Here is a 14,566-nt window from a genome sequence, read left to right as displayed (position 1 = left end):
GCTTAGCCAACAAGGAAGCCATCTGCAGTTCTTTCAAATCCAAGCTGTCATTCTTCCTTGAAAACAGATACTTGTGAGTGGAACAGACAGTGAGTGCTGGCATGGTATAGTGCAGTGATTCTCAAACAGTGCGCCCAGGCACACTGGTGTGCCCTAAGAGGTGGCTAGGTGTGCCTCAAATATTATGAAAGTATATTGTAAAAATGAGAAGAAACCCATTTGTAAGTAATAGCTTTCTATAGTTTAAGTTATCTTTATTCATAGTTTAAAATATATTAATATATTTTTAATTTTGTACATGAATATTTATATGTTTTACAGTGCGCCGCAAACCAAAAAAGTTTGAGAACCACTGGTATAGTGGCTAAGAGATAGAGCGACAAATCAGGAAATCCTTGCCCCTGCCATTAACTTAACAGGGGTCCTTGAGCTATTTTCTCTCTCCTTACCACCCACATTCATAAAATAGGGAAGCTGATCTAATTTATAGGGCTGTTGTAACAAATACAGCAAGGTAATATGTGCAAAATAATTTTAAAGTGTTCAAAGTGCTATGAATGCTGTTGTAATTATTATCTTATATTTTATTCTAATCTGGTTTACATTTTTTTTCTGGGGGAATGGATACAGTGTTGTCTTTGTCCCTTTCAATTAATCTAAAAGGAGCAAAATAAAAAAATGCTGCAAGATAACAAATGTTAAAGCACATGAACAAAACTTTGCCTAACAGAATAGTTTTTTTGTTTCAAGAGTTGAGTTTTGGTGTGCTCCTGTTGCAACAGCTAAGGTCTTGTTAACAGGAATAATGGTTCTTGGAAGCTTGACTTTGTTAAGTCTGATTATATTTATTAATTGACACACTTGGCTTACAACAACACTAAACTCTGCTTCTACAAACTGTGAGGGGAAAAAAGGGAATAAGAGAGAAAAAGGTGAGAAAACTAGTTCCTTTCACTTCTCATAATATTCAATAGCGGTTACATAAAAAGATATCCCTTTAGGCCTCTCTATGTGTTACACCCAAACCATTCTCCTGAAAGAGACAACAAACAATTTCAACAGCTCCTTCCTCTGTTAACATAACATTTTTGAGATACATAATAGTAAGGAATAGCTTTTTTACAACTGCAACAAGATGGCCTACTGTTCTGAGCTAAAGCAGCTGAAATTACATTATTGTATCTATGGGTAATTATATTATCTGTCTGCAAATCCTTTATCGTGGTCTTCACTTTGTTGACAGTTTGTAGGCTGCAGAATTCCTCCATTGTCACTGTTTCTTAATAAATAACACTGTTTCCATCAACACTCCATCTTGCTCAATTGGCTATGAGTCTTCCAGATTTTTGTAGATTTCAACTGATTCCAGCAAGTCTTTTTCAATATGCTAGATTTTCTGATATGACCTTTCCCCATTTGAGCCTAATTTAATTTTATGCAGTGGCTTGTCTGTTATGTAGTCCACTGAATATATGCGAGTCATTGTTTCATCTTCTATTTTATCTCAGACATGTTGTCAGAAAAAAAACTGGTCTCTACAGTACACAGTTAGTAACTGCGCTGTTATTCTGTCATCTATAACCTGCAGCCTAAGGATATGTTTAATGAAGAAGTTAGTGTTAGAGCTGCCATATTTTTTTTACTCTGACAGAGACTTTTACAATTGCAAGAAAGACAGAAGTCTTGCAGAGATAGCTATTTCGGGCGTGAAGACGTCATGACTGAGAAAGCTGCAGCTACTGAAATTCTTCTCACGTAGCTCTTAAATGCATGGAGGGATTGGTTCTAATCTTTATCTGGGAAAAATACATTTGAAAACCAACTTTTTTGTTTGTTTTGCTTAATGTTAATTTTAGAACTTCATATGAAAATAGGGACCAGAATTCCAGCAACTGTACCCTTCCGCACCCTTTCTATTTCTGTTTCACAGGTCCAATGGGAGATCTGTGCCTGAACCTCGGACACCTCTTTTAGTAAGGGTGGTCATTACACCATACTCACAATAAGGGGTTTTCCTTTCCCCTTCCTACCATTTCTTGAATTAATTTCTCTCAGAGTTATTAGCTATTGGGGGAGGTAATCCCAGGTAAAATATGAGTACCTTTCTTTTTCTACTCAGTGATGAGCAGCACTTTTGTGGGGTGAGTTGGACCAGAGCTAAGGCTGCCTTTAAATGAAATAAAAATATGTGAGAAAAACCAGTCTCCTGTGTTTGGTCTTCAAATGGCAGCCCTCCAGGCTGCATAGCAACTTCTTTTGAAATGAAACAGAATTTCAAAACAGTTGTTTTAGTGTTAAGTTCTGATGATGAAAGTATAACATAAGAAAATCCACCAGGCACATCTAAAGAAGCCATTTGGTTTCTGGTCAGCTTTCCTTTTTAGTGCCTGACGTTAATAATTTCAACATAGTGAACAGTTTGGCCAGCACAATGTCTGTTATCTTGGCATAGTTGACACCCTCCCCCCAACTTTCACATGCCAGTAGTTTGCAACTGTGTATATTGAATGTGTATAGGAGTTGTTTTATTCTTTCTCCTCCTCCCCACTTTTGTCAATGTTCTAATAAAGACTGTGATCCAGTAGCTCAGCACCGATGTGGAGATGGGAGATGCATTACAATGGACTGGGTGTGTGATGGTGACCATGACTGCACAGACAAATCAGATGAAGTCAATTGTTGTAAGTTATCTGATTTTGTAAATGTCTTGATATCAGTATTTTTAAATACAGTAGAGAACAATATTGCTTGAAATGAAAAGAATGTAGCATGTTGATGTTCTGGAAGATTTCCTTGCGAATCTTATGTGGAATTTAGAACCTAATTAAATATAGTGTTTATTACTGTGTTATAACTGTATGGATTAGCTGTACTGTTTTCCTTACGTTTATTATCATTTTAACCAACCAATTTTAATAAAATTAAATTCATGTGATCTTATATTGTAATTATATCTTCTGTGTTGTGTTCATTTAAATATAACTAATAAATTAGTTGTAATTTATTATGCATTTTTAATTTATCGGAAATGGAGACAGTCTAACAATTATCAGAATATCTTCTTGTTTTTTTCCCCAAGCATGCCATAGTCAGGGACTGGCAGAATGCAAGAATGGGCAATGCATTCCCAGTGCTTTCCGGTGTGATGGAGATAATGACTGTAAGGATGGAAGCGATGAAGAGAATTGCAGTGAAAGTAAGGGTATGCCATTTGCTACTTAACTTATTGAAAAGACCCAGTGTGAGAAGTTAATTGTAGTATCTGCATATTTTATGGGAGAGCACTTTTTATTTATTTATTTATTATTTGATTTATATCCCGCTGTTCCTGCCAGCAGGAGCCCAGGGTGGCAAACAAAAGCACTAAAAACGTTTTAACATCATAAAAACAGACTTTAAAATACATTAAAACAAAACATCTTTTAAAACATTTAAAAAGCTTTCAAGACATCTTTTTTTTTAAAAAAAGGTTAAAACATATTGTTTTACAAAAAGGTTTAAAAACATATTAAAAAGCAATTCCAGCACAGAGGCAGACTGGGATAAGGTCTCAACTTAAAAGGCTTGTTGAAAGAGGAAGGCCTTCAATAGGCACCAAAAGGATAACAGAGATGGTGCCTGTCTAACATTTAAGGGGAGGGAGTTCCACAGGGTAGGTGTTGCCACACTAAAGGTCCACTTCCTGTGTTGTGCGGAATGGATCTCTTGATAAGATGGTATCTGCAGGAGGCCATCACCTGCAGAGCACAGTGATAACTGAAGACTGTCCATCTCCCAAACACCATTATTTTATTACAAAGTATCTATACTGTCTGTCCTCTTTATTTCTGTCTGTCTTTTCATGTTTTAAGACACCGAGAGAGCTTCCAGTGTAGGTCCCACTGCACAACTCCCATATGTGTAAACGGGGCTTATGACAGAGACCTTCCTGGGGGATTGTTGTCTTACATATCTCTACACTAAAATCCCTTTGCTGCAATTTATTTTACTTTTATTGTATTTTAATTTATTGTGTGTGCGTGTGTTCATCTTCCAAACACACACACACAATTTTTTTTTAAAGAAACTAAGTATACTGTCATAGTGCCTCTAAAGATGGAGGATGGAAATATGGGCACTCGTGTGAAATGATCCTCACTGCTAATGGAAAAGTTCAGTAGGCAACTTTGTGCTGCATGTATATATGAACAATTGGAGGAGAGGATTAAACTGAGGTAAATGGGTTGATGGGGATGTCTGGGCTGTAAGATGAGAAAGAATTACACTTGTTGTTATGTGCCTTCAAGTTGATTATGACTCATGGCGACCCTATGAATCAGTGACCTCCAATAGCATCTGTCATGAACCACCCTGTTCAGATCTTGTAAGTTCAGGTCTGTGGCTTCCTTCATGGAATCAATCCATCTCTTGTTTGGCCTTCCTCTTTTTCTACTCCCTGCTGTTTTTCCCAGCATTATTGTCTTTTCTAGTGAATCATGTCTTCTCATGATGTGTCCAAAGTATGATAACCTCAGTTTCATCATTTTAGCTTCTAGTGAGAGTTCTGGTTTAATTTGTTCTAACACCCAATTATTTGTCTTTTTTGCAGTCCATGGTATGCGCAAAGCTCTCCTCCAACACCACATTTCAAATGAGTTGATTTTTCTCTTATCCGCTTTTTTCACTGTCCAGTTTTCACATCCATACATAGAGATTGGGAATACCATGGTCTGAATGATCCTGACTTTAATGTTCAGTGATACATCCTTGTGTTTGAGGACCTTTTCTAGTTCTCTCATAGGTGCCCTCCCCAGTTCTAGCCACTTCTGATCTCTTGACTATTGTCTCCATTTTGGTTAATGACTGTGTCAAGGTATTGTTATCAAATAGTATCTTTATTGCTTGGTCAACCGACCATTGCGATACATTAAAACCACTATATACAAGGAATTAACAATAAAACATATTAACACAACTTAAATAGGCTCTGCAGAGAAACAGCTGCAGACAGTACTTAGGGGCAAGACACGCACTTATGAGATCTAGTCTCCATAGCCAAGTTCAGAAATTTGGCCACTTGGATTGTAATTGGTCTGCCGGAGCCCTGGAGGAGAACTACCAGAAAAGAGTCCGTAGAGCGACCTGGGAATGCTTGCAGAATGGGGCGTAAGAGACCAGTCCTAGCTTCATCATAGAAAGGGCACTTAAACAAAACATGTGAGACTGTTTCAACTTCAGGTTTGTCACAGGGGCAGTATCTGTTGCTCCTCGGTATTTTCTCAAATCTGCCCTCCAGAAGTTTTGACGGGAGAGCATCAAAACAGGCCAAAGAAAAGGCCCTTCTATACTTTGGCACAGTTAGCCATCATAAGTAGCGCATCCCATCTTTGTGAGGGGAGCCTGATAGGCCCAATGAGTGGGGGGAACATGGTCCCACAGCAGCTGCAAGGAGCTCCTGGTTATTAATATCGTGCAACCACTGTTTGTGTCAAGGTATTGATAATCCTTGACAAGTTCAATGTCCTTATTGTCAGCTGTAAAATTACATAACTTTTCTGTTGTCATTACTTTAGTCTTCTTGACCGTCAGGTGTAGTCCTGCTTTTCTCTTTAACTTTCATCAGCATACGTTTCAAATCTGGTTTCTGCTAGTAGTATGGTATCATCTGCCTATCTTAAATTATTAATATTTCTCCCTCCAATTTTCACACCTCCTTCATCTTGGTTCAATCCCGCTTTCCGTATGATACGTTCTGCGTATAAATTAAACAAATAGGGTGATAAAAGACACCCCTATCTCACACCCTTTCCCATTGGAAACCAGTTGGTTTCTCCATATTCTGTCCTTACAGTAGCCAGAATATGTGTTGTGTATCAGGACAATCAGATGCTGTGGCACCCCCATTTCTTTTAAAGCATTCCATAGTTTTTCATGTTCTATACAGTCAAAGGCTTTGCTGTAATCTATAAAGCACAGGGTGATTTCCTTCTGAAATTCCTTGGTCCATTCCATTATCCAACGTATGTTTGCGATATGATCTCTGGTACCTCTTCCCTTTCTAAATCCAGCTTGGACATCTGACATTTCTCGCTCCATCTATGGTGAGAGCCTTTGCTGTAGAATCTTGAGCATTACTTTACTTGCATGGGATATTAAAGCAATAGTTCAATAATTACTGCATTCCCTGGGATCCCCTTTCTTTGGAAGTGAGATATATATTGAACACTTCCAGTCTGTGGGCCATTGTTTAGTTTTCCATAGGAGTCTGCTTTGCAAGGGCTCCTGGTGGACGCTTGGGATAGCACCATTCTAACTGCTTTGCCTCATGAACCTGTGCCCACTTTTGGGAGGCCTCACTGTTCACTCCAGCTTCTCTTTAAGACTTTAGATTTCAGGATTGCCCTGGTATCTGACTGCTACCTTATTCCTATGGAATTTGAACAGCCCTCTCTCCCAGGAATCTAGCTTTCCCTTGCCTCCAACTCAGGGACCAAGCCTGGACCAGATCAGTGCAGGACACACATAGGGAGGGTTTTTTTACCTTTTCTATGCACTGTTTTCTCACCAAAAATCCTCCCTGAAGCTGCTGTTTGTCCCAAAGTTTGCATTTGCTGAAGTGGCAACTTCAGGGGCAAATGGCAGTTTGAGGACAGGTTTGGCAAGGAAATGGTATGAGAGGAAATGTCAGTCATCCCTCCCCATGTGTCAACGTGGCAACCCTGACTGCTTCCGCCATGTGGCTGCTAATTCTAAATTGGAACAAACCCAGGAGAGACAGTCATGTGGCAAACATGTCATCTGTTTAGGGCTTCATTGGCACATGAAGGTCACAACTTGATACTGCAGCTAACAAATGGTGAACATGTATGTGTTAAGAGCAATATGAATGGGTGGCTTTATCTGTGTTGTATTTCAGGTCTTGGATATTGGAGCCTTTTTTAAGTTACACAATAATGTATCCATCCTAAATGAATAAAACAAGAGGGTTAGAGGGTTAATCCTCTTGATAAGTAAATGTATTGGTTTGGTTTTAGAAGTGGCAGGGAAGAAAACAGTATCCATGTGAAACTTTGAGTAGAAATGGAAGGGCGTCTTGTTGGTATTCTGATATTTCATCTGTGTAATTGCAAATGAAATGAGCTCACTACATGGTTGAATGAGTAAAGCAGTCTCGTTTCCATATGGTCCTTAAGGAAATGCAATTAAGGGATAGGCTGACATAACTGCCATCATTCATTCTGTAGAAAGAGAAACCCAATACAAGGTTCCTATAACTACGTCAATGAAGTTGTCCAAACAAATGGTGTTTATAGAAATTCTATTTCACCTGTGCAATGATTAGCAAAAATCTGTGTGCTGTTTCATGCAGATGCTAGTTTTTAATGATCTGAGAAAGGAACTCCCATAGAGAAATAGGGTGAGAGTGAGGAGTTGAGATTTTTGAAAATGAATTCTATTTCACAGACTCATGATATTTTGAAACCTCTGTAAAAGCTAACTGCCTGCATGTGTAGTTTTAGAAATACATGTGAATTAAAGCAATATATCTCCAAACCTGCCCTTGAAAAGCATGCACAAATTGGCCAATGATTATCAGGTGGTTTATAGCACATTCTGGCCTACTGCCACACAGACACCATGCTGCACATGTGCCAGCCTCAGCTTCAACAGCCTCAGCTTCTCTCTACAGCCTTCCCTTAGTGACTGGTCACATAGGCTATGCCAGTGAGAAGATGGTCAACCAACCAACACAGACACTTAGGGTAGGAACACACTCACTGTTCTGCTACATCTCCATCTCTCTCTTTTAAAAAAGGGAGCACGCAACAGTAGCCAAACCCCACCCCTTTTATTGTAAAACCTGACTGGAGTAGCTTGAGTGCATTTTTAAAAAAATTCAGCTTCAGAATGATTTTGCAGCTGATAGGCAGATCAACCCGTTCCCCCTCCAAGTGTTGCTAATGGAAACACTTTTGTTCTGGTGACTAGTGTGTTTACAGCCTTAATTTCCTAGCAGAGGATGCAGCTTCTTCTTCTTCTGCTATCATCATCATCATCATCATCATCATCATCTTAAAAAAGTCACTTTCCTCACAAAGCACCCCAAACCTCTGGGAGAGGGAGGGAGAGTTCACAGTCCATCTGTGTCAATCTTTCCAAAGGCAGCCTGGGGGCAGAACAAGTTTAGGTGCTCTTGTATCTCCTTGGTGATGTAGGAGGAAATTATTTACCTGGGTTTGATTAAGTGGATTAAAGTCAGGCACTTTTCAGTTTCCCTGAGCAGAAAGTAAGCTCCTAAGCTTATTTCACAGAGGTAGAAGCAGGTTTGCTGTAGGAATAGGCACAGCCACAAGAGCCACTGCAGAACTCACTACCTCTCCCTCTACCCCACAGGCATTGACGATGTGTCCAGGAGCTACCATCTCTCTTGCTACCACTATAGTTCACACTGGGGAGGCCATCACCATTATTCTCCTAGCCCTAACCCCAGGTCCTCAGGGAATGGAACAGTCTACTTTCTCTAGAAGAGTCAGGTGTTTATGAGATGTTTCATGGCACTGCATTTTGGAAATTAAAGTTGGCAGCTGGTCAGAGTCCAATGTCTCTTGCTCCAAATGGAAGTGTTCCAGCACACTGTTTAATATCACTGGAGAAGAATGGACTCAGTTGATGGCAGCTGGATAGTAATGCTGACACCAGTGTGATCCATCAGTGCAGGTATCAAAGGGATTATGCAGATAGCCCAACCAAACCTGGCATCAGCCCTGTATTTATTGCACCACACTAGTTGTCAGACATACAGTTGGTGTGGGATAGTGTAGAATTTGAACTCACAGGCACATGGGTAAAACTGAAGTGAGGTAATGGGGTTAAAACAGACTGACACTGGCAGGTTGTTTTTTCAGCAAACAAACAAACAATTGTTAAGCATATGTGTCAAATTCCCATTCTAATGATAAGTGAACCTGAGTTAATATGCAAGGCAAGAATGCTGTTATGATAATTTGTGTCTTTTACGAAGGATGGAATACATGTTGACAATCAGTACTGCTGTTGTATTGTTGAGGTTTCTACAGGATCACTGATGTTGCCACCATTATGTGTCAATGACTTTTCTCCCACCACAGCACTCTCATGTATAGTCAAAGATGGAGGAAGTGCATGCCCTGACTAGGTGTGTGGTCTTTTGCCCACATTGGCAACACAGTAGGGCTCCGCTTTACAGCGCTTCGCTTTACGGTGCTTTGCTAATGCAGCGGTCTAAATTAGATGCAATTAGACTGAAGCCCCACTCATACAGTGCTTGTTCCGTGGTTTTCGGGCATCGTGCGCCATTCTATTCAATGAGTCCCACTTTTCAGTGGTTTTCCAGAACATAACCCGCCGTATGAGTGGTGCCCTACTGTAGCTAGTTGGAAGCAATCACTGCCAGAAGGGAGGTGCTTGGTTACCTGATCAACCCAGATTTTTCTCCTTCCTGAAGTCAAACCCCATATATTTTGTTACTTTATCATGCTGTATCACCAGAGCCAGTGTGGGTGACCTTGGGCCAGTCACTGCCTATCAGCCTCATGAAAACCCTATTCATAAGGTCGCCATAAATCGGAATCGACTTGAAGGCAGTACATTTACATTTTTATCACCATATTGTTAGTGTGTGTCAAGGAAACAGAATGTTGGGAACTGTTATTTACCACTGACTGTTGCACTGATAAAAGCAGTGGCAGGTGGTGACTCCTGGACAGTTGGGTGGTGGACTCTGCTCTGGGTTTTAATCTGAACTTTCAAGGAGCTGTCCAAGATGCTTAAATCTATTCCCAACTTATGTTCAGCACCCCGGACAAATCCTTGAAAGTTTGGACTAAAACCTGGAGCAGATTCCACTGCCCCACTGACTTGAGTCACTGGATAAAAGCATTCTTACAATCATTGTAAGATTTTATTTTGTCCTTCTAGGTCAACTGCCATGTCAGGAGAGAGATCAGAAATGTACGTCTACTTCCTGTTCTGATTCCTGTAGCAACTTTCATCTCTGTGACGCAGATAATAGCCGAACAAATTGTAGTGAGTAGGATATCGCTTCATAACATTGTTGTGTCTTGTGCATGTACTAGTAGCTTCATTGCATTGATAACAGAGTATTCAGTATTCAGAAAAAAACAATCTTTTTGTTTTTGTTACTTCTGATTATTAATGATCACGTCTCAGTGTTGAAAAGATTTTGATTAGACTTAACAAAAACCAAAGGTATTTAGTCATATGATATCATGACTAAAGATGAAATGAATGTTACTTATTCTTCACATACTTTGTCTTTTCCGTATGTGCCTTCATTTTTGTAACAAATTTTCAAATTATGTTGTGAAAGCATGAACAATCAGATATGAATGAAAGAGCTAGAGCTGGTTCTTGATCATGAATCTGCATTGCTGTCAAAACAATAAAATGAAGTGAATGTATGCCTAGGTTTATGTGCCTATTTTTCTTATGGCACAAAGACTTTTTTGTAGTCATCTCTTGTGGTGAACTTCTCATGGAACTGAGTTGCATGAAGGTACATAGTAAAGCACATACTTTACATGCAGAAGGTTCAAGCTCAGTCACTGCTATCTCCAGGTAGGACTGGGGGGAAAACTTTCATGTGAAAGTCAATGCCAGTCAGTGTATACACAATACTGAACTAAATGTGTTCATGCTCTGACTTGATATAAGGCAGCTTCCAATGTTCCTGTTTGGATAATGGGGCCACACAAAGGGTATATTCACTCACTACCTAACAGCCTCAAGGTGAGAAGGGGAACAGCTCTTGCCTCTCTTCTGCTTACTTTGATACAGTGAGAAGGTGATCACTGAACCAGAAGATGTTGCAGTCAAGTAAAAAATGAATCTCCAGGTTCTGGTGTTATCTTCTGTTTCTGTCATACAAGGAGTGGGGGAAGAGAGGCGGATAGAACATGTGACTCTAACTCCAATGTAATATCACCCTGGATATCATCCTAGAGGCCAAATAACTAGGAAACCAGCTTCACTAGGTCTGCAAACTTGATTTTGGAGGTTATATTCCCTTATATATGGGTCAAGAGTGATAGACATGTACAAGAATCTTTAACTGAAGGTAAAGTGATTTTAAAAAGTCCAAGATGATACAAAGCTCAAAGGATCTGGGGTAGGAAAGAAAGCAAAATGTTTTGTGGAGCACAATTATTCTGTTTTATAATCAATGTTTATTACATTGAAAGTAAATACCTAGGAGCTGAGGGATGGCTGATCAGGAACCAACCACTGTAATTTATACTCACTATTTCCACTGTGCTAAGGTAACCTTTACCACTGGACACTTGATGGTACAAAATAGGTAGAAAATGTTGACCATTGAACCACACTGTCACTGAGTGTTTTTCCATCAAGTCTGAAAGTGTGGAAATCTGTAGCTAAGAGAAGTTATGTCTTTGCCCAGTCTGGGAACGGATAGCCAAGGCCGTTGTCATGGCAGCATCAAGATAGACTGGGAGAGTTCTAGCAGTTATCTGTGTTGAGCTGTGTCTTCTGTGTAATGTCTTTGAACTAAGAACTTCTCTCCTAGAGGGGGGATCTTAAAGCCTTAAGCCATAATGTCTTAATAAAAGACTCTTAACCTGATCTAATGCATCTGAGAAGTTTCTTGAGCAACTTAACTCCAACGTAACATATGCTGTTTCACACAACAACGCACACACGTCAACAGAAAAAAGGAGGGAAATAAATCTTCCAAGAAAAATGGAAAAGATAGAACATTAACAGAAGACTAAGGAGAAGAGATGGTATCTTAAAATTGTCAGTAGTTAGTACCAGGAATCTTATGCACCACCCATCCTTGTATGATGTGTGGGCTGTATCCAGACTTAATTGAACGTAGGTTCCATTGAAACCAATGGGGCAAGTTAGTCATGATTTAAACAATGAATATTAGGTGTAGATAGTTTAGTCCAGATCCAACTTTATGTTAGAAAAGCTTCTGGTGGTTTTTTTTTAAAAAAACAACTTTAATTGAAGGATTTTCATTCTTTAAATAGCTTTAATTAACCGGAAAATGCTTATCCTTTGCAATATTGTTCCTCATTCTGCATATAGTTTATAATTCTGGAAAACTGCAAGAAAGAGCATAGATGTTCAGCACAGACATGCCTCCAGACAAAATAATTTCTAATCTATTTCTAATCCATTTTATCTGTCATTGTAAGGCTGCTACAGTAAGTTACTTGTGACATATGTCCTATGTTATTGTTTGGAGATAGTTTCCAAGGAAGCTTAGCAATGTGTTCATTGTTTTAATATGTGTCAACAGGGTTGCCCTATTTTTTATAAATCACTTCTTTACTCACAATCAACCAGAAACATTTCATATTATAGTATCCTTTTAGTATGTATTCAGTGATTTAATACTTTATTTTGTAGTAAATAAAATATGTAATGAGATTATATGAATCAATAATGTGGCTGTGCAACCAGGCTTGGAGGCAATTGCCACCCACCATATTAAAAGACAAACCAAAACCTCAAACAAACAAAAAAACCCAAACCAATTGGAGAGACAGCCAGGCTGCATTTCACAGTTTCTAGCAGCTGATCAGGACCTGCAGGGCCAGTCCTACCATGAAGTAGACTGAAGTAGCTACTTCAGGAGGCAGACTTTGGGTTCTGTTAAAGATAGCAAATTGTCAGTAATTTATTGTTTTACTTTTTTATTATTGGCAGATGCTATTTGGATTTTAACACTCAAAGATGAAAATGTCATAGACCAACACTTCCAATTCTCTTTATAGGGTAGGTTTTGGATGTCTTGGAAGATCAAAGTGGCAAGTAGTTAGATAAGAATCACTTATCACACAGAGCAATTTCAAAACGGTAGAAATGAATTGGCCTTATATCAGGGGTAGTTAACCTGTGACCAGGCTGGCTGGGGCTGGTGGGAGTTGAAGTTTATTGAAACAAAAGGAAACAACCTCTAGTAGATTATTTAGACCACCATGTTATCTTAATTCTGTCCAAATGAGTATTTTTGTTTTTAGCTCTTGAGGAAGGAGATATATTCTCTGAAACACGCAGAGCATGTAATAAATAATCTACATAGCATCAGAGCTTGTCTCCTTTTGTTTCAACTACTATATGATGCTTTCCCCCCTCTTTGTTCTTGGGAGTTGTAGTTTAGCAATATCTGGAGGACCACAGGTTAGCCACCCCTGTTCTATATTATGAATTATACTAACGAGGAAAATTCATACAGCAGGCAGTGAAATGAAGTGTAGGAAGAAGAAAATGTCAAATTCTGGGTAGGGGGAGAGGACAGTGACTCTAGCAATTAAGTCTATGGGTAGTGGCAGTTAAAAAGAGGAAATGGATGAAAGGGAGACAATTGACCTGGTAGTAGAGATGGAAGAATCTGTCGATTTAGGTTCTCCCAGTTTCTCATTTTCCAATTTTAAATTCGGTTCTCTACATTTCTGCAGCAATTTGTGATTTTTTTGTTAAAACAACTTTGTGAAAGTTCTCCAGCATTTTAGTGTGAATTTCTCCTAATAAACACATTTTGTATGCAGTTTTGACTAATGTGGACATTTTTCCAAGCAATTTCTCCTAATATAATGTTGTAAGTGCAAATGTTGAAAGATGATTATGTTGCATTTCTCATATTGTTTCAGAAAGTGTGAATTTGATAATTTGTTGTTAATGTGAATGGAATCAAATTTGTCTCCCCATCCCTACCTCTAGGTAGATCCTAACCGTTTATAATATCCTTCCTTGAGGTGCACATTAGGATCGAGAGATGTAGGCCAATAGTTAAAGAGTTCATTGTTTAAAAAGCAGGTCATTTATTTATAAATAAATTTGTATATTGCTATTTCATTTAAAAACATCAAAGTGGTTTACAACAAGTAAAAACCATTAAAATACAGTAAATACAAAAGTCAACTATTGCAAAAAAAAAAAGACATCTTCTTAATTGCCTGCATAAGCCTGAAAAACAGAAAGGTTTTCAGCAAGGGTTTAAAGGTTAAAACAGAAGGTGCCTGCTGAATCTCTGTTGTCCGAGGATTCCAAAGAACTGGGCTAATGACACTGAAGGCTCGATTTCGTGTCGATGTTAAAATAGCCTTGCCAACTTGGGGGATGACCAAAGTCATTCCTTCAGATGATCTCGGTGACGGAGCTGGGATATAAGAGTTCAGGCAGTCCCTAAGATACCCTGGACCTAAGTTGTTCAGGGCTTTGTAAATTAATACAAGGACCTTGAACCTGGCTTGATAGAGGATTGGCAGTCAGTGCAGCTGTTTTAAGAGTGGTGTCACTTGTGCCGATTTGAGAAACCTGGAGTAAAAGGCAGACTATCAGATTCTAACGTTTATAGGATATTATTGGAAATCTAATCTTGGGGAGTTACGTATGTAAAAAGAAATGGTATACACAATCCATGAGAGATGCTGGCAAAGAATCTCTCTCTCTCTTTCTGTCTTTCTTTTACCCTTAAAATAACCCTATTATAAAATGATCTCTAGACTACATATTTTGGATGGTTTGTTTTTTTTAAAAGAACACTTAAATCAGTGTT

General features: G+C 38.9%; 1 protein-coding gene across 10 annotated transcripts in view; it reads left to right on the top strand.

The window, feature by feature from the left end:
- The window catches only part of CORIN (corin, serine peptidase), a 221,422-nt gene that overhangs the window by 100,642 nt on the left and 106,214 nt on the right, over positions 1-14,566 (top strand). For 9 of the 10 annotated variants that reach the window (XR_009757878.1, XR_009757877.1, XM_061584454.1 and 6 more), the window contains 3 exons: positions 2,571-2,681; positions 3,080-3,202; positions 9,937-10,044. Coding sequence is in view for 8 of the 10 variants with exons in the window: in XM_061584454.1 (XP_061440438.1) it covers positions 2,571-2,681; positions 3,080-3,202; positions 9,937-10,044 (342 nt within the window). In the remaining 2 variants the exon portion in view is untranslated. The remainder of the gene's footprint in view (positions 1-2,570; positions 2,682-3,079; positions 3,203-9,936; positions 10,045-14,566) is intronic. The other variant, XM_061584453.1, reaches the window with a different exon arrangement.

Source organism: Rhineura floridana, chromosome 9 (assembly GCF_030035675.1).
Source record: "Rhineura floridana isolate rRhiFlo1 chromosome 9, rRhiFlo1.hap2, whole genome shotgun sequence".
In the NCBI taxonomy this organism is placed as follows: domain Eukaryota; kingdom Metazoa; phylum Chordata; class Lepidosauria; order Squamata; family Rhineuridae; genus Rhineura; species Rhineura floridana.
The sequence above is the reverse complement of the archived record's forward strand: the minus strand, read 5'-3'. Positions and strand labels throughout refer to the sequence as shown.